This window comes from Prosopis cineraria, unplaced genomic scaffold (genome assembly GCF_029017545.1).
Source record: "Prosopis cineraria cultivar Desert tree isolate PC_DT_omini unplaced genomic scaffold, ASM2901754v1 PC1, whole genome shotgun sequence".
Taxonomy (NCBI): domain Eukaryota; kingdom Viridiplantae; phylum Streptophyta; class Magnoliopsida; order Fabales; family Fabaceae; genus Prosopis; species Prosopis cineraria.
The window spans coordinates 16,199,868-16,221,606 of NW_026555332.1; the positions used below are offsets into that span (position 1 = coordinate 16,199,868).

General features: G+C 31.1%; 1 protein-coding gene across 1 annotated transcript; it reads left to right on the forward strand.

Moving 5' to 3' along the window:
- The first annotated feature begins 2,864 nt into the window (after window positions 1-2,864).
- On the forward strand, window positions 2,865-5,792 carry LOC129291604 (serine decarboxylase-like). The gene is made up of 5 exons (XM_054929064.1): window positions 2,865-3,152; window positions 3,617-3,848; window positions 3,979-4,172; window positions 4,271-4,407; window positions 4,999-5,792. The coding sequence occupies exons 1-5, from the start codon at window positions 2,894-2,896 to the stop codon at window positions 5,584-5,586; spliced, it is 1,410 nt and encodes a 469-aa protein (XP_054785039.1). The 5' UTR covers window positions 2,865-2,893; the 3' UTR covers window positions 5,587-5,792.
- The last annotated feature ends 15,947 nt before the right edge of the window (window positions 5,793-21,739 follow it).

Consider the following 21,739-nt stretch of genomic DNA (forward strand, 5'->3'; position numbering starts at 1 on the left):
ATACTTGCAATTGGTCAATTTAAAATTTGCTAATGTTGAAATCACTTTAACTGGCTTAAAAATTTAGTTGAAGGAGATCATGAAATGACTTTATTTGATGAGTTTGGAAAATTTTTTACTTTAAGGCTTGCAAAATTGGATACTAGAATTGCAATTGGCCAACTTAAAATTTGCTAATATAGAAATCACTTTAATAATTGGATTGAAAATTCAACTGAAGGGATTTATGAAATCACTTTATTTGAGTTGGAAAAGTGTTCACTACCATATTGCAATTGGAAACTTAAAATTCACCATTAATGAAATCACTTTAATTGAGTTGGAAATTTAGTTGAAGGGGGTTATGAAGTCAGCTTATTTGAGTTGAAATTTTTTTCACTCTCACTTGAAAACATGGTCACTAGACAGGGATATTTTAGTCAAAATATTATTTTTAAAACTATGGAAAAAAAAGACCATGACCCAAAAATTTAATTTCATAATATTTTTTTGATTTGATTGATTATTTGCAATATTCAAATATCATGACCTGTGATTTTCTCTATTGTAAAACTTGAGAGCATAATTTACTTCAATTTGAAAGCTAACATTGCTTTCTCTCCATTACTGTACTTCACGATGCTTCTGTGTGTTTTGTCAGAGATTCAAGACATCTGAGAATATACTTCCATAGTAAACATAAGAGTTATATATAATTTATACATTCCTGATGAGCTGAAGATAGATAAAATATGTCATCAACAATTATCATCAGTTAGCAATATTAATTCAAGATATTTTATAGAATTACAAGAGATTTATCAATATTTACTGTTTACTTCAACCTCCTTGATTATGTGTAAGAGCTCACGTACTTTGTAAGTATAATTCAATGAGGTTATGATATCCAACAACCCCCCCCCCCTATTTGGGACTAATTTAGATGGTAAAGTTATGCCATGGAAAGTACCGGTCAAACATGCCTTGGGCCTTCCACTGATAAGGTAAAGTACTGATTGGATTTGGCTTTTCATCATTTTTTCTCTCTCCACTTTCTCTTATTAAACCCTTTGGGTCCATTTTTAAATGATTGAAATTTAATGTTTCATAAAATTATTTTTTATTTTTTAATTATAATCTTAATCTTGAAATATAATTTAGATGAAATTAGTTATATTTTAAATTTAGTTATTTATTTATTTTTTAAAAATTTCACATTTTAATAATAATTTTATAAAAAATTAAACCTCAATTATTTAAAAATGTATCAGTCGAGAGGAGAAATGAAAAAAAGCCAAATCTGTGTCCTCCCCCTTCGAGTAATGTAAAAGTAAATATTGATGGGACGTTTTCTTGGGGGATATTTCAAAAAAAGTGGTTGTGGAGCTGAATCCTTAATTAGCTTTCAAAGAGGCTTTGGACGTTTGTGATCACAGGTTTCAGAATCTTGATGTGTGCATTGAGACTGACTGTGAAGTCCATTTCAAGCTCGTCTCTTCGATATTTGTTTATGGTTGTGGTTGGAAATATTAATCTTTGCCTGTGGATTTTTTTCCCCCCATTTCCTTGCTTTTCTACATTATCCTTCACTCCTTGTTGATTTTGGCAGATTCAAGGAAACTCATGTTCTCGTAGCAGGGTTGATGCTTCGTTCGTGGAAGCATGAAGGAATAGGCTGATTGTTTTTTAGGCCTTTAATTTTGTTGTTTGCTTGTTCTTCTGTTTCTTTTGGTTTGTTTCTTTAGGTTGTACTCTAGGCTGCTTTCTTTTTGCTTTTGTGATTAGTGTATGTAATATTTCTTTTGGTGATTAATAATGGACACCTTTTTTGTGTGAAAAACAAATAATGTCTTCTTAGCTACGTGGGGCTAATTTAGATGGTAAAGGTATGCCGTGGAGTGTAAATAAAGATTAAGGATTCAAACCCTCTTATTATGATAAAAAAAATTATTGAATTATTGAAAAGAAAAAAAATTAAACTTGTTTTTCCAATGCCTTGCATCCATAAAAAATGAAACATAAGACAAAGTGGAGTCTTGTAAACAAATCACAAGGAACCAATTAAAGTCGGGCATTGAACTTCTTTTAATATCAGTATTGTTAGGTCATCTACCCCAATATAAAATAATTATAAAAGCATTGAATAAAAAGTTTTAAAAAATTTTAGCATTAAAGTTTTAAACCTCGATCTGCCCCTATTTTAACGTGTGTTTAAATTAGCCTCCATTTCAGTGGTTCTTTTGCATAGTATACAATGGGTAATATATGAATATATAAAGACAAAACATACATGTTGATAATAGAGAATTGCAGAATATTTATAAAACTAGAGAGAATGATAATGTACTCAATTTGAAAGCCAGCACTGCCTTCTCTACCTTACTGTTTCACCATGCTTCTTTTTTTTGTCAGAGATTCAAAGCATCTGAGAATACTTGCATTATAAATAAAAGAGTTGTATATAATTTATACATTCCTGAAGAGCTAAAGATTAATAAAATATGTTATCAACAATTTCATCACCATTATTTACCAACATAACATCAATTCAAGGTATTATTTAAAATTACAAGAGAATATTTATCTACGATACATCAGTTTATTTTTCAACTTTCTTATAATGCATGAGAGCTCAACTACTTTGTGAGTATTATTCAATGAGGTCATTATATCCAACAATCCCTATGTTTGCAGAGAAATATAGAAATATAAAGTAAGATATAAAAAATTTAACAACATAGTCTGTGATCTGCCTGCATTTAATCCGCATGATCAATAGCCTCCAATTCGGATGTTTCTTTGATTCCAAACCCACTTTTTCCCTCTTTTTGTTTTTCTTTTACATAAATATGGACAAATGCTATAAGTTCTGAATATCTATCCGATAGACACACAGAAGAATAGTGAAACAGTAATGGAGAACGCAATGCTACGTTACATTTCGTCAGCTGTAGATGGAGATCAGGTTCTTGCATTGATGGTTAACACTATCAAGCCCATCCAAAAAGAAGAAGAAGAAGAAAAGCAAACGGGGAAATCTTCGCTTGATAATGAACCCTCAATGATCAAACCTACCATCTCTGAGTTCAGTGGGGTGGACACAGATGCACACGTGGCTAATGTAATTGCCAGCTTTCTTGACACTATAAGTCACAGAAGAAATCACTTCTTAGGTAAATTATTCATAATACTTTCTACTTTTTCAGTTTTACTCAATATCATGAGTCCCACACGGGAAGTCTCACAATTAGAGTAAAGTTTATAAATGTAAAGAGCTCTTCCACTTAATACATTAGTCTTTTGGGATGGGTTCTCACTTTGGACTTGTACTCAAGATATTGGTACTTTTGTTGAAAGCCCAATGCCATAGAAAGGGTTATTGACAAAGAGGGTTCTAACTAGTATAAGGCTAAGTGAAGTACCATGGGGTGGCATGTCAAGAATCTCACACCAAGGAGTCCCACAAATAGAGTAGAGTTTATAAGTGTGAGAAACTTCCACACTTCATAAGCTAGTCTTTTAGGGCGAGTTCTTTCTTTGGACTTATGTCCATGACACTCAACTAATTTCATTTGCTTGATAAACTAAGTTTCTAAATACATACATCTATATTCTTACCTTGTATTTTTTTGCACAGGGTATCCCACAAATCAGGACTTTGACTATGATGCGTTAGTGCAGTTGCTACGTTTCTTCTTGAACAATATGGGTGATCCATTTATAGGGAACAGCTTCTCACTTAACTCAAATCTCTTTGAACTGTGTGTACTTGATTGGTTTGCGAAACTTTGGGAAATAGAGAAGAATGAGTACTGGGGATATGTTACAAATGGTGGAACTGAAGGAAATTTTCATGGGATTTTAGTAGGGTCAGTGTCTACATTTGATTTTTTTTTTGTTTCATTAACAATATGATTATATTAAAATCATATAACTGAAATGAGTTAGTTACTTTTAAAAGTGATTTGATCATTTATTATATCTGTATTATACACACAGGAGGGAACTATATCCTGATGGAATTCTTTACACATCACGAGACTCTCATTATTCAGTGTTCAAAGCAGCAAGGCTTTTTAGAGTGAAGTGTGTGATAGTTGGGACTCTAATCTCAGGTGAGATTGACTATAATGAACTAAAAGCTTCAATTCTTGACAACAAGGACAAGCCAGCCATCATCAACTTAAACCTAGGTCTCTCCTCTCTCTCTCTCTCTCTCTCTCTCTCTCTCTCACAATATCTAATTACACACTAAAATCAATAAAAATTGTTGTTTTCTTAATTATTTCAGGGACAACTATAAAAGGAGGCATTGATGATGTGGACCATGTATTACAAGTTCTTGAAGAATGTGGTTTTACTCAAGATCGATTCTACATTCACTGCGATGCAGCTTTATTTGGATTGATGCTCCCATTTCTTAATGGAGTGAGTAACTAAATCAAAATTGAAACATTTAATTGATATCACTATAATAAATTAAAAAAACTAGAGAACACTTTCATGCTATACAACAAGCATAGGGTATAAAAAATATCAGGGAGTTACACTCAAGTCTCCAACAATATAATTAAATATTATAGAGCCCATTAACAACCGAGCATGTCAAGCTAACAGTAACTTTAGTTGTCATTTTGCCATGCTCAACTATATCAATGGACCTTTTGGTACTTATTTGTGTTGTGGGGAACTTAAATGTAATTCTCCCCAAAAATTTTTAAAAAATAACACATATGGTTTAAGAAAAACTTACAAAATATTATAATAGGAAATTCTAAACCTGTGAATTACATGTACAAGCATGAAGTTCTAAAGAAATTAAAAGATAATGTTAGCACAAATAAAAAATAGCCTTTAATGAAACACCTTTACTGTACTTATTCGGTATGTAATGTTAAAGAGAGAAAGCCTTAATTAAAAAAGTCTCTTAGCGTTTAGCTATATATTTATGGAGAACTTGTTTTGAATTTTGTTTCTACCTAACTTAATAATCATGGTCTCTCTGGGTTGAATGTATAGGCACCAAGGATCACTTTCAAGAAACCTATTGGAAGTGTAACTACCTCAGGCCACAAGTTTCTTGGATGCCCTGTCCCTTGTAGTGTTATAATAACTCGTTTAAAATATGTTGATCTCGTCTCTAAAGAAGTAGAATACATCTCTTCAAGAGACACCACTATCTCTGGAAGCCGAGGGGGGCTTGCATCCATCTTCCTTTGGTATGCTCTAAACAAGAAAGGCATCAACGGCCTCCGGAAAGAAGTTGAAGAGTGCAACAACAAGGCGATTTACTTTCAAAATTGCTTGAGAGGCCATGGCATTGGAGCCATGTTGAACAAGTTTAGCAATACCGTGGTATTCGAGAGGCCTCTAGATGATGCATTTTCTCACAAGTGGAGCTTGTCTAATGAAGGGAATGTATCACATGTGATCGTGATGCGACATGTCACTGTGAAAATGTTGGATTCCTTTGTGAGTGACTTTGTGAAGAACCGATCAATTTGGTACAAAGATAGTAGTGGCAAGAATTCTCCATGTATTGGTGAGGAGATTGGTGCTGAGAACTGTTCTTGTTTAGTCCACCACAAGAAGCTGATCCTGTTATGATAGTGATTAGCAAGTAGAAGTTAGACATGTTTTTCAAGAGAATAATATGTGCGGACCGGCTTGCTAAGTTTGATACTATGCAAGATCATAGATGCTTTATTTGTTTAAAGCCTCCTTAGGAGTTTCTTAACTCATTGTGTCGAGATATTTTGAGGGTTTGCTACCCTCATGTTATTTCTATTATAATAATATTCGGAGCTTCTGAACTGGTTGTATCAAGATACTTTGAGGGTTCGCTACCCTTTTGTTATTTCTATTATAATAATATAGTTTGGGCATTGCCCAGTTTCCTATTAAAAAGTACCGTGGTGAGTCTTTGTGCTCTTGTTGATTTTAATTGCTTTTTTTCTTGTAATACCCTATTTTGTGTTCCTCAATTTTCATGTTTTTTAATGTCCTTTTTGTCTTTTGTGTATTTCCATGAGCAATATGCCCTTGATGATTTGTTTATCAAGTGTAGATAAGGGTAGCAAGCTACTTTGTTTTGTTAGTCTTAATTATCAACCTCGATTCCTTGTCTTTTGTAATTTGGCACCCAAAACACACAAATTCATGAGGAAGGTGAATAATTCATTTACTAAATTAGAACAATGATTGTGTTCTTATAAATATATGGAAGAATCACATCTAAGGATTGCTTAAAAAAAACTATTCACAAAGACCAATAGGAAATATATTATTATTAAAATGAGAACATGATTTATTTTTTCCTGAATGGGACTTAATGTTAATCATTGTCTATGAATAATTTGCTTGAGTGGTCTTTGGACATGATTCTCTCAAAATATATTCTACTCTCGACTGTTTCTATTATATTTAAATTAAAAAAGTGTAAAAGAAAATATAAAGTATATACTAAATCAATTATGTTAGTTGTGATTACGAAAATAATGGAAGAAGGGAATGGCATTTGACAACTTTCTAAAGACATTAATTCTAGTTATGAACTGTAATTTAGTAATTTTAAAAAGGATCAAGGCGATTATAATTAAATTTTTTTCTATGGAGAATCTCATTTAAGGACATTAGAAGAAACAAAATTTTATAAAAGGATTAAATAATTTCGAAATAGCATGCCAGGACCAAGGAATTTTCTTGACAACCGACAAATTTTGACTGTGAAGTCAACTTAGCTTCAACATATTGTTTTTTGTTTTTTTTTGAAAAAATCATCATGAAGTCCCACACAACTATTAAAAATACCCAAAAGTCTCATGAAATTCTTACATAGCTGTCAGGCCCCTTGGGACTGAGGTGTGAATAAGATTAAAGTTACAATGATCAAAATGCCCTTCTGGAGTTAATAGGAAAGAAGATGAAACACAGGCATTTCGCGTGCATGTCTTTCACATTTTGGGCCAGCTCTTATTCATTGTCCATTTCTGTATACACAATAGGAAGCTCATGACCAAAAGAATTTCTTCTATTACTAGCAAACTTGCCCACCTTGATACCACGATCTGGAAGCCTCTAAATAATCAATCCCAAATTCATCTCGGCTTCATACAAAAGAAACAACTATTTACTTCACACCTTGTTATCTCTCTTTCTTACAGACAACTTCTTCTTCTCTCTTCAATCTCAAATCTCCCCTCTTTCATCAATTTAATAAAATCCCAATCCCTCCCACTCAATCTCTTCGCTTTTACAAGGGATCAAGCTCCTCCGTCCCCAGAATATAATTATCATTGTCAATAGTTTTATGCAACTGCGACTTATATATGTTGCAGATGCACAACCTAGAATTGGGGTGGCTCCACAACTAAGATAAAGATAAGGAAGAGACAAGAGAGAAACTAGTGACCACGTGCCATTGACCACTAGGCAAAGGCTAATGACAATTGAGGCCTCAGTTGGTGATAAGTACAGATTTATTAAGTGAATAGTTTCCTTTAAAACTAAACAAGTTATAAGATAACCTATTAATAACTTGGCAATGGCCACTGACCAGGGAAAATGTTAATGATAAGTGAAGTATATATCGACCAATGACAAGTGAGAATTTATGAGGTGTAAAAGTTTTCTTTAAAATTGAATAAATGATAGGATAATCTATTGACAACTTGGCAACATCCATAGACCACATGGCAAAGGCTAATGACAAGTGAGAAAATTTTTTAGTATAAGAATTTCATTATTATAAAGTGAACAAGTTAAATGATATTGATATTGACAACAAGGCAACGTGTATTAACAACATCACAGCGAAGAATGACAATGTTTCATGGCACATTCGCACAACTATGCTTACTTCATAATAGACAGTTTTATATAGAAAAATACTCCATCTTGTGACACATAAGGTGGGGCTTAATCGAATGAATAGCATCAGAAAATTGTAATTGCCACGTGTTCAATTGCATGGCACCATCACTATATTTGACAAAAATTACAGAACTAGTATATATGATCGTGTGTATCTGTGTTTAATGGCTTTGCTCAACCATTGTTAGAAAGTGTTCTCTTCTCACAGACTCTAGTTATATATATAAGATAAAGTTGAGCACGAAAGTGGGGGGAAAAATTATAAAATAAATGGACCCCATTGTCACTGATTTTATTTCAAAAATACAAAAGACTAAAGTTGGTAGCATTCGTATTTTTTGAGAGTTTTATGTAATTCAGTTTTCAATAATATCTTATATCCACATGCATTTTTAATTTCCTTCTTGTATAAAGAGAGAGCCCATCACTACAAAAAAAAAAAAAAATTGACAAGTCACTACCAAAAGTCTAAAAGTCTTGTCACTAATAATAATTTTTGGCGGCAACAAACTTAATCTTAAAATAATTAAATTTTATAAGTAATTTTAAGTATATAATTTATTTTTATAAACATTTTAACCAATTTTCTTACAACTATAAATTATTTTCTTATAAACATTTTAACCAAGTTTTAAATTTTATTTTATTTTTAAATGAAGATAGTTAAGTATATAATTTATTTATAAGTATGTATTATATTAGTTTATGTTAAATATCTTTCACTTTTTTTAATATTTTTATCAAAAATTAATAAATAAATGATTAAACTTTTATATTCTCTCAAGTTAAATGCTTCCCTTTCTTTTATTAAAAATAAATTTTATCTATAATTTTTTAATCATCTTAAAAAAAATTAATAAAAATTTATTCTAATTATATAAATTTTGTTAATAATTATTTTGAATAATTATTCTTTATTATCTTTAAGATAGAAAATAGGTAGACACGTGATAAACTAAAAGCAGTTACTAAACAAAAAAAAATCCAAATTAAAAATCTAAGTGAATATTTCATAATTGAAATAGAAAAAAATCTTGTCTTGATTAGATCTAGATTAATTAGTTTGAACTTTCATTAAAGTCTCTTTAATAGATTCAATATCAAGATAATATGAAATACTTCCCAACAACTTTACAATTTAAAATAAATAAACTTTAATAAGTTTACACATAATTTTATCTGTAATTCAAATTTTAACATAAATTAAACAACCAAGTTTACAATTCTCATCCAACAATAATCCCAACAAATTTAACATTAACAAATTAAAAAATTTGAGTAATTTGAAGAGTAGAAACTGGATGAGAAAATACTATCACAAGGTACCCCTATACTTGATGCTTATTTTTGTTAACACTTGATAGTTTTTAACAATCAAGTAACAGTGTGACATATGTTACAACTAACTTTACTGACGATTAAAAATCATTAAGTATTCTTCACCTATTTTATTTGTTGCTTATTTTAAATAACCGTTAAATATGGAGCATCTTATTTAAATAATCATATGGTAGTGAAAAGTAGAGCTTAATAGGTAGAGTAGACACCATGTGTATACCAAGCTAAGCATTAAGTGTGAATTGTGTCATGTAGTCTATAATGACATTTGTATCTTACAACATTTATACAATTTTAATGCTATTTATATATATGTATGTAAGTAAGTATTTATGTATAACTTGGGTTGATTATAATTTAAAGAACTTTTTAAAAATAATTCATAAAAATTATAAAAATAATTCATTTATAATTTATATATAACTTAGCTTGATTATATATATTAGCTTAATAAGATCATTATTAAAAAATAATCCATTAGAAATTTTTTAAATGTAATTATTAAAATAAGATCATTATTAAAATACTAGCTTCACAAGATCATTATTTTTAAAAGTAATCATTATTAATATTATATATAATTTATTTCTCACTCTACATATAAATATATTTAGTGGCAACAAATTCTGCTGCTAAAAGTAATTATGTAAAATAATTTTTGTAAAAATATTTTTAATTTCTTAACTATTTTTAATTATTTTTTATGGAAATAATTTTGGCCATGACAATAATTACATAAATTATTTTAATATCTTAATTATTTTTTATAAAAATTCTTTTGGCTACGATAGTTTATCGTCGCTAAAAATAACTATTTTATTTTTAATTATTTTTTATGAAAATACTTTTCATAGCGACATAAGTAATTACATAAATTATTTTTTATGAATATACTTTAGCAGCAACAAAGCGGTAGCAATTAAAAGTTGTTGCTAAAAAGGGCCTTTGGCTGTGACATTTAAAAGTCACCACTAAATATCTACTTTTGGCGGCGATTTTTAGTGGCTGCACAATGTCAATGTCATAGCCAAAAGTCATTTTTTAGTGTATTCTGATATAAGTCCATTTGTGAATAGGTTATGAAACATTGTCATTAGCCATTGCCATGTTGTTAATGCACATTGTCATGTTATCAATATGAACATTAGTTAACTTGTTCACTATGGAATGAAATTCTTATACTGGTAGCTTTCTTTACTTGTCATTGGCTAATAATGCATTTGTCATTAGCCTTTACCCTTGTGATCAGTGATTGTTGCCAAGTCATCAATAGGTTATCTTATAACTTGTTTAGTTTTGAATGAAACTATTGCACCTAATAATAATTCATACTTGTTTTGTTACTAGCTAATGCCTCACTTTTTATTAGCCTTTGCCCTTGCAATCAATGCTTGTCACCAAGTTATCAATAGGTTATATGATAACTTATTTAGTTTTAAAGGAAAATATTACACCTAATAATAATTCATACTTGTTTTGTTACTGGCTATTGCCTCACTTGTACTTTCCCTTTTCTTGGTGTTCAATGGCCAGTGGTCACTAGCTCTCTCATGTCTCTTCCTTATCTTTCTCTTAGCTATGGAGCCACTCTAGTTATGGGTTATGCCTCTGCAATATATATATGAGTGGTAGTTATAGTTTAAACTATTAAAATGATAATAATATTCTGGGGAGGAGAAGCTTGGTTCCATATAAAAGTGAAGAGATTGAGAGTAGTTAGGATAGGAATTTTAAATTTTAATAAATTAATGGAGTAGTTATTGAGGGAAAATTTACAATTGAAGAGAGAGGAAGCTTGTTTGTAAGACAAACATAGAGAGAGAAGAAATAACAAGCATGAACTAAATAGTTGTTTCTTTTGTGTGAAGTTGAGGTAGATTTAGAATTGACTGTTTGGTTGCTTTGTGGTTGCCACGTTTGCTAGTGGGAGAAGAAATTATTTTGATCATGAGCTTCTTGTTATGTATTCAAAAATGGACAATGAAAGGCGTGCATGTGAAATGTCTCTCTTTCATCTTCTTTCCTTTTAACTTTAGAAGGGCATTTTACTCATTGTAACTTCAATCTTATTAACACCTAAGACCCTAGGGAACTAACAATTATTTAGGAATTTCATGGGACTTTTTGAAATTTATAACGGTGTTGAGGGACCCCATCCTAATTTTCTCCTTTTGTTTTACTGCTCACAGACATCCTTTTATTGGAGGCAATAATGACCTATAAATATTAATAATATTAAGATTTATAATAACATATTTTGGATTATATTTTTATAATCTAGAATGCACTGCTAAAAAAAAGCTATATATAGAATGGTTACTAAGAAACTATTATATAGTTGAGGCAGGATTTAGAAAAAGAGACTATATAGCGATTACTCAAAATGACCATTGTATAGTCTCTCTGTTTTTTTTTAAATTTTTTTCTAAAGACTATATAATAGTTCTTTCTAAATAATTGCTATATAGTCTTAGCAATTATTTAGAAATAACTGCTATATAGTATTTTTTTCTTTTTGAATTTTTTTTCTTTGAGACTATATAGTAGTTCTTTTTAAATAATTGCTATATTGTGACATCTTGAATTTCAATCTAAGGAATTAGTTGTTAATCAAGGGTAAATTAGTAATTAGTATTTTTAATTATAGTTTAGATGTTGAGATGATATCTTGTGTTGGTTGGTTGTTGTTTTAGTAGGATTGAAGAGTAGAACGTCAATTCAGGGTGAAATGCGTGAGCGCAAGTGAGATTAATCTCACTATGTCACGTGCCATGGCAAAAACTGCATGTCCTACAATGTATTGCATAGATCTTTACTTAAAAGCTAAGCTTTAGATCGTGAAAACAAAAGAGAAAGGAGGGGAAAACGTATTTGAGGTGAGAGGGAAGCTTTGCTTTACTAGGCCATCAATTATCTGGTGATTGGAAGTTTATTTCAGTTAATGCTTGTCGGGTAAGTATTGTACAATCTTAAGCTTCATTTCTACCCCCATTTTCATTAAATTTTATTAGTTGAGAAATCGAATCAGGGAGTTTTAAGGTGTTGGAATTAAAAAAAGGTTTTAAACGGGCTTTTGAATATGAAACTAAAGTTTTGTGACTAGCTTAAAGTTAAATGGTTGAACTTTGAGGATTTAGGCTCAATTAGCCTAAAGAGTTAGGTTAAAAAATGGTTAAATTGGGTGAATAAATGTTTTAGGAGGTTGTTTTAGTCATTTAAATAGCCTACAAGGCCAATGGCTATAGATAGTGGACTTATGAATTAAAAGGTGTTAATTGAATCATTTTGTATGTTAAGGGATTCTATTTAGCTGAATCAATGCCTACGTTAAGCATTGAGAATTGACTAAGGGACACTGCATTGTGTAGATTGAGCAATCAAGACATTGCTTGTGAGAATCTACACCCTTGGGAGTTCACTGTGATTGGTAACCCTTAGTAGTAAAGGTAAAAGGTAACTAAAGTAACACTTTTACTTGTTCATTTGTGAAATTGTTTACAAGTATTTTGTATAGCTATGTGCATTATGTTATGAACTGATAGAGTAGCAGTATTATGAAAGAATATTTATGCGAGTGTGTGAGTATTAATTGAAATGTATGAAATAAGACATATGCATAGACATATACACTGCATCTATAAGTATACCCTAAATTAGGCGAGTGGGTTGCAACCCTACTTTATGTAAGTCTAGAAAGTCTTAAAAGTCTTAAGTATAGAGCTTGACTCTGCTAGGAAGGCCCTAGGAGATCTTGATGGTCTCGAGTATAAAGCTTAACTCTGCTATAATAGACCTAGAATAATGATCCACGAGTATATCTTAGACTAGGGTAGGGGGTCATGGTCCTTCTTTATGTAAAGCTAGAAAGTCCTAAAGGTCTTGAGCATAGAGCTTAACTTCGCCATGACATTCCTAGGAGACTACCCATATGCAAAGAGTATACCTAATCAAAACCGTAGTATGGTGGGCCTTTTTTTGTGGAAGACTAGATGTCTTAGTTTGAGCATAGAGCTTGCTTCACTAGGTAGAACTAGGAATGCATGAGCATGAGCATGATGGATGGTTATGGATGAATTCTTATACATGCATATTATACTATTTTTATTGAAACACATGCAACTCTATGTCTTGTTTATAATTTTACTTACTAATGATATTTGGGTTATATTCAAATTATTAGGATGTATGTCTCACTCTATTACTTTTGTACAAAGGTGAAGAGAGCACAAGAAGGCTGGGAAAGGAAGCGAGGAAAGAGTAGTCTCGATTGATAGTGGTATTATTACCATTTGTGTAAATGAATGTATAATTAGTTACTATAATTGAGTTGCCAACTAAGATGCATACATGTATGTAAAAAAATGTGAATATGTATATAAACGGTGATTGTAAACTTGCTTGAATATGTAATACTACATCTTGCCGAGGGCACCACAATCGTGAGTATGTGGGTTGGTCTAGATGCCAATCAAGCAAGAATATATTATTATGTAACTTGTTCCACTCGTATATATGTGTGAATTGAATGTGAAATTATTTGTGTATGTGAGAACTTAACACAAATGGTGAGAGCCTCATTTAGAAGAGTTGAGTATATTTGTGATTCCCAACTATATGGTGAGGCGAAGCCCCATATTTGAGAATCGGATGGTTGAAAGTGGAACAAGTCTATGTGAATTTTCACTTATATGTTTATTTCTCTTATAAGCCTACAATTGTGTAATGTGGCATTAACAGGTCAAAATGGACAATTAATGTGATATATGTGAATAGAAATGTCAATCAAGTGTATATAGTTATTTTGGACTTAGTTTAAGGCTCAAAGTGGTCGAAAAGGACAAGAAATGAGAATTGAGCATTTAGGGTGTAAGTTTTGAGAGAAAAAGTAGCTTTTTGCACCCAAGTGTCTAATTTTAGACTAAACTGTTGAATCTAGTCCAAAATTATCTCATTAGATAGAATATGTTATAAGCTTCATGTGGACACTTGAATCCTTCCAATTAGACATCGAATGTAAAATTGGCACGTAGTGAAAGTTTGTCTTCTAAGCTACCATATGACAATAGAATTTGCTGTCATATAAGTAGTGGTGCATGGAACAAAGAAGAACAGAGTATGTTACTTTATACCACATGCTATAGTGAATGGTGGTGTAAGCTATGATATATGGCACATTTTCAAAAAAATAATTATGCCTTATTGAGTCCTAAATTGTGTGTTTATGCTTCTTTCATCCCTCTCATTTGAATATATGTTTAGCGAAGTTGGGATCTCGTAATTTGAAAACAATTCAATGGCTAATACTCTGATATTATATGATTGTTATTTGATGATTTGTGATTGAGAATGGTAAAATCTAGATTAGGTAGGGACTTTACATATATAGTTAATGACTATATAGCAGTTATTTAAAAGAACCACTATATAGTTTTCTAACTCTAAACTTTTAAAATACACACATTATATAACACACAGATTGATGATGTCATTATCTATGAACCGTTGATTTTTTTATCTAATGGAACACATTCTTTCTCTCTCTTATTGTCATTTCCCAAATTCAAATTCATCTCTCATACTTCACCTTCATAACACTCAACTATCTCCATCCCTCCCTCTCACTCTCAACCTCACTCCTCCACTCCATACTCAACTCCCTTTATTACTCAAGCATCTCTCTTACTCTAAATTTTAAGTCTTCATCTTCAACACTTATACGATCAATTATGGCCATGGTCTCCGACATGACATATGTCCCTTCTCCTCTATTCTATGTGCATACACGATGCTACGCCCCATCATCTAGTTTATGTGGTGCTCGATTCTACTAGCATACCTCTCTCTCAACTCTATCTCATCATCATCCCTTATTATATATTGTTAAATGGAAGTCTAATATTCTAGATTTACAACCACAATTTGTAGTTTTTGAATTTATATGTGTGGTCTTTCATATCTATATGGTATTCATTTGAGTTTATCCTTTTCATGAGGATGCTTTTTTTTTTATTTTCTAGATATATAGTTGTGTTTTATTTTTCATCAAAATGGTTAAATGAAAAGCCTTAGCATCAACTATTGTTACTTTCATATCTAGATATTGTCTCCACTACTCTAGCCTTTATTTTTTCTAATTTTTTCACTTTGCTTTGCTCAAGAATTTAAAGGGGAAAAAAATATAATGGATGGGCTGCTAGAAATGCAATCCTTTTTTTAAAAAAATACTTATACATACAATTGGCAGCTATAATAATTGTTGTATAATTGCCAACTATATATAGGTTAAAAATGGCTATATATAACCTTTTTTCTAGTAGTGATAGACACAACAAGATGAATTTGTGGCTTAGTGGAAATTGCACTTGGTGCCTACCTATAGGTGTTGAGTTTGAATCCTTAGAGTGTTAGGATGACATTTTATTTTTGCTTTTAACTCTATGAAACTATCAAAGTACCCTCTTTAAAAATTTTATAAAACACCCATCAAATTTTTTTCTCTTGCCTTGTCCTCGTTCATTGCAAATCAATTGAGAGAGAGGTCTTCGAGAATGTTCTTCCTCCTTCATATTTAAGTTCATTGCTAGCACATTTATGGAGGAGCTCATGCCATCATCATTAGATGTCTCTGTCTAATCCAACATCGCTAGATTGTTCTTCCCTTGCTTTAGTTGCATTGCCAAAATATCATTGTTGATTTGGTGTGGTGTGTAAGATAAAATTTATTTCTTTCTTCTTAGCTTTTCTTATTACATGCGTGTCTTGTGGGTGAATGGCTAAATGTCTATTTTTTCCTTTTTTTAATTGTGGTAGGAGAGGTGTAGGAATTTATATTAGGTAAGGTATTTCTATCTTGTATGCTTTAGGTAATGGATTTGAGTTTAGGAAACATTATGAGTTTATATAAAATGTTTAGGAATTATTGAGCAAGGAATTGGAAGAGTAAGAAGCTTTATGCTATGTTTAAATGTTGATGCCCATACAAAATATGTAAAAGAGTTGAAATGGAAGAATCAATCATATAAATTGTATTAAGGGCTAAAATTTGAATTTAATTTTATTTAATCTCTATATTGAAACTCAAAATGGCATAGAAATTGCTTAAACATTTGTGTGTATTATGTGATAGAAATTATTGAAAGAGATTTGAAGAGAAAAGAGCTTGATATTATAATTTAAATATTGATGCATATGTAAGGTGTTTGGTGAAATGCTTGAAAGGAGAAAATTTTGTTGTTATATTAGTATTTAAATTGTATGGTAGGTAATTATTCTACACAAGAAAAGTTGGAATTGGAATTAGAAATTTTTGGAAAAGTATGATGAATTTCATTATGAATGTTTGGAAATTTGTTAGGCAAGAGACTTAAGATTAAAAGGCTTATTTGAGTATGATGCACTCAAGGTTTTTGACACATGGTATAAGAGAAGTTGCCAAGAAAAAATTAAAAGCACATAAAGTATAAGACAAATTCATATTCTAATGGAGTAAGTGTAACACTTACCCCAAGTGTTATCCAAAAATCACACAATTTAATAAATTAAGTGTGGTTAAGAAGTTGATCCTAGAACCAATTTAGAAAGAAATCATTTAAATCACTAAACAAATACATCATCACAAAATAAACATTTAAAATATTTACAAAAATTTATAGGTTCTATCTATAATACACGAAAGTAAGCTAGGAAAAAGCGAAATAAAAAGATGCTGTCATGATAGCATTAAATTGCTGCCATGACAGCCCTCTCAGGTCAAGTTCTGGGAGGTGCCATTCCACCGTTCGACCTCCAACCAAAATGATTTTAAAGCTCACACATTATTTTTAGTAATTATTAGTAGTATACCAAATTACAAAAAGATATAACGGTTGGATTATAATTTAAACACTCTACAAGATTGGATAAAGTTGCTATCATGACAGCACTTCTGAACCAACTTTTGGAGTGCACAATTTCTTCATTTGACCAACAATCGGAGCAATTTAGAGCCCGCATGTCACTTTTAAAGAGTAGTATTAGCATACCAAATTTCAAGAAGGTCCAGCGGACAAATTGAAATTCATATAAGCTACAAATTCAGCCACTTTGTTATCATGATAGTATTAAATAGCTGTCATGACAGCACCTCCAAATCAACTTTCAAAGTGCACCATTTCTCCATATGACATCCGATCAAAGTGATTCTAAAGTCCACATAAAGATTATAACAACTTTTACTTGTGAACCAAATTTTAGGAAAATCCAACGATCAGATTGAAATTTAAACACCTAGATGCAAAAGTGTAGCTTTTTAATAAAAACCATTTTCCAAATTATCCAAATCTCATTCTAATAGTCACAAACCTGTGGGAACACTTTGGACATGTCAAATAGGACTAGGAGTACCCAATAGAATATTTAAATGATAGAAAAACCTCTGATAAAATGGATCCTAAATCCTCAAAATTTACAAATCACACAAGAGTGTCTAAAAACCATTCCAAATACCATATACACATATGAATACACACGCTAAATACTTTTACTTGGCTCAGAGATCTCAGTGGAGCTTATGCACCCACTCTCTCTATCCAAGGTATATGTTTGTCTATAAAACACCATTTACAATACAATCACTTTGCATTTGCTTATAAAATCATATATATACCAAAATAAACATTTGCTTGTAGTAGAAATTTTGTCTACCAAATAAATTCATCAAAACCACACACCATAACCAAGTTTCCTAGCCACAAGTCTACAAGCAGACAAAAATTCATACATAAGTCATACAATCCACACATATTCACACACATATATACACAATCACATCCTACTAGCACCGTAATCCTAAATAAATTACAATAGATTTGCTCAAAAAAAGAGAGTTACAATTCTTTACAATCCACAAACAATCCCTACTTCTGCTCCTTTCCCCGTCCACCACTAGATCCTTCGCTGGACCTGAAAATATTAAAAAGAAAAGGGTGAGACAATCACAATCTCAGTAACAGAGAAATCTACATTAATTATTTCAAAGTAAGCTCTAATCGAAAAAACGAATAATAGATTTAACATAGTATATAATTTAGCCATTTCAAATACATGAATGCATGATATAGCCAGTATGGCCTTTCCTTACCAATAAAATGCCCTCTGACACTCTTTAGCTTGTAGGCAAACCTTATAGCCACTTGTACCTCCAAGGTACAAAAAATAATCTAAGGCATGATCAAATCCACCTAACCGCCTGTGCTCCTTCGATGTAAATCTCGAGCAGCCGAAGCTAACTCCTTTCTAGAGCTAGCCTAACTTACTCTCAATGTGAGGGCTACCTTGGCCTAGGCATTCAATCTCACACTTCATATATCATATTACCTCTCCCACTATGAAGTTTTGAATACTCAATCCACTAACCACTTTAGTGCATTAAGCCCACAATATGAAAGGCAATACTAAGTACTAGCAGTATGCTATAGAATATCACAAGTCCACACCTTCCCATTGATGAACTCCCATCGACATCATGTCTTTCACTCTTGTCTACTTTTCTCAAGTATTGACCACTTTAACATCCTAAGTTAGTATAAAAAATATCACTCCTCTCTTAAGCAGTTCCTTAGCCTCTCTAAGGTAACTAACCCAATTATACTTCTTTAAGTATAACTTCTATTCTCTATAATTACAATGTATGCAAACAACCTTGTTTATTATTGTTAAATAAATAGAAAACTTGTATGCACTATTATCAAGTAATACCCCATAAGTCTTAATAAAACACAATTAATTGTATTTAATCATTTAAAACATGTAATACAAGACAGCTAGTAATATTTATTCAAAAATAGCTCAATAAAGTAATAAAAAATATAAATTTTTTTGTTACCTCAACCCTTTAGTACCAAAAGGATTCCCCTTATACAAAATAAAACTTGGCTTGTTCTTTATCCTTCAATTAAGTTCCACCAATAATTCCCTACAATATATACGTGATCCATATCACCCTTCATGACAAATAGTATTAATGAAGACTATAACTCATACTATATAACTTGGGTCAGTGAGCCATAATCTATCCTAATGGTCTATATATTAAATCAACCATTCACATAGTATCACTTAACTACTAAAATCATTTATTAGCTACCACTAGGCAAATTTCCAACTCATAATTTTTAATCACACTACTACAAAAATGTAAATATAAGACGCCATGAAAAATGATAGTCAAATAAAAACATATCATATATGAGATAGGTGGGTGATGATAAGAAAATAAATGACGATTGTTCAAACAACCATCATATATTGTCAGACATTAAATGACGAGTATTAAAAAAACACATCATTTATTTTAGCCTAACGTTTCATTTACTTGAAGGAAAAAAATAAAAAAGAAATTTCAACTTTAAATGACAGGTATTTCAAATACCAGTCATATAAATTTTAAATAATATATGATAGTTATATAAACAACCGTCATATATCGGTGCCCACCGTTTCAAATTCTTAAATTAAAAAAATAAAAAATTTTAAAACTTTAAATGACTGGTGTTTAAAACACCCATCATTTAAAGTTCGAAACAATATATGATAGATTGTTTAAGCACCCATCATATATTAGGGGCCAACGTTTCATTTTCTTGGATTAAAAAAATTTTAAGCTTTAAATGACAATTGTTTCAACAACCGTCATTTAAAGAAACAACTGTCATTTAAAGCCTAGGTTATCTATGACGGGTGTTTTAAACACCCGTCATGCATTCTTGAATAAATGATGGGTATTATAATACCTGTCATTTATTCTCATTTTTATTCAATTTTTAGGCTCACTTTTTCATTCCCACTCATTTTTCATCTCTGTTTTCTCTCTTCTCCACTTCTACATGAAATCGGTAGAAATCTCTCAATCTACCTCCATTATTGCCGTCAACCACCTTAGTCCCTCGCTGACATAAAAGTGCTCCTACACCTTAGTCCTCTCTTCTTCAAGGTACACGGGTTTGTGATTTCTATGGTTTTTCTTCATTTTCTTCCAATATGCTTAGATTTCTAGATTATGGGATTGATTTATCTAATATTATAGATTGTTTTAGTAGTTAATTTTTGCTGTTTAAATTTCTCCTCATTTGTTGCCCATTTTATTATTGTGGGGTGTCAAAAATTGCTAATGTTTGGTATTTTATTGACTTGAGAATGATTGTAGATGATATGCTTAGCCTTAGGATGATTATTAAGATGAAAATTAGTGATCAAAATGGGATATTTGTGATGATTGTATTTTTCTATGAATTTTGACTGACTTATTTCAATAATTTTTAATTTAAGTTTCATGCATCGTTTGATCAGAGTAGTTTTATCATTCAAAACTACATATTAAAATGTACTAGTGTACCAATTTTCATTTCAATTGGAGTTCATTTTAGTGATGAAAACTGATGTGCGGCTTCTGTAAAAATCATTGCTATTTTATTGATATTTTTACATTTGGTAAAGAATGATTTGTTCTTGGCTTGAGATTGCTAATATAGGATATGTGTAATCTTAGAATGATCAATGAGATAGAAAAAATTAATTCAAAATGATGTTTATAGTGTTTTTCCTTTTTCTATAATTTTTGAACAAATTTTATATATAATTTTATAATAATTAGAGCTAATTTGAAAATGGTTTTTTGTGAGAATTTCGTTAGTTTTGTGATTGTATATGGTTGGAATTAATTTGTTGACTGAGATGCCAAGATTGAAAAGAGGGTTTTAGCCCGAATGTTTATCGGTGATTGAAGGAGTATATAAATGCTCATGCATTGTGACTCATGATTCATTAATTACTCTATATTATATGTAGAGTAGTCAATTTCTTTATCGATAATCTTTCTATCATTCCTTTTCTCTCCATATTCATGAGTCACTGATCACATTTCCTTGAATGAATTGTCTTTTAGATTAAAAAGTTATGGATAAAGAATAGATGTCTTCCAATCGATTAAGTAAAGAGTATTTGAATGTTGTGAAAGAGTTTATGAGGTTTGCTCTTGAGCATGTAAAAGACCCTAGAAGAATAGTGTGCCCTTATGTAAGATGTGATCTTTTGAAGAAAATTAGTGCATCTAAGATGCAAGACCATTTAGTATGCTATGGAATTGATGAAAATTACAAGTATTGGCATAAGCATGGAGAGACTAGAGGGGATGAGTCTACTAGTAATTGGGAGTATAAAGGAAGCTTTGAATTAGATGATCATGACACAGATGTTTATATGGGTGACTGTCTTGAAGAGATGGCCAATGCAATTAAAAGGGAACTTGATGATTGTCTTGAAATGTTAGAGGTATTGAAAGGTGATGCAGAGAAGCCCTTGTATGCTGGTTGTACGGAATTTATAAAGTTGTCAGCAGTGTTGAAATTGTACAACTTGAAAGTGAGCAATGGATGGAGTGATAAGAGCTTTATAGAAAATCTTACACTTATAAAACAACTTCTACCTCTGAACAACGAGCTTCCAAGGACTATGTATGAGGTAAAACAAATGCTACGCTTAATTGGCATGAGTTGTGAGAAAATACATGCCTGTC

Bases quoted from the DNA above. Each gene is read 5' to 3' on its own strand.
- LOC129291604 (XM_054929064.1), top strand. From the start codon at position 2,894: ATGGAGAACGCAATGCTACGTTACATTTCGTCAGCTGTAGATGGAGAT. The intron at 3,153-3,616 runs GTAAATTATTCA...TTTTTTGCACAG, and splicing joins CAGAAGAAATCACTTCTTAG to GGTATCCCACAAATCAGGAC. The intron at 3,849-3,978 runs GTCAGTGTCTAC...TTATACACACAG, and splicing joins TTTCATGGGATTTTAGTAGG to GAGGGAACTATATCCTGATG.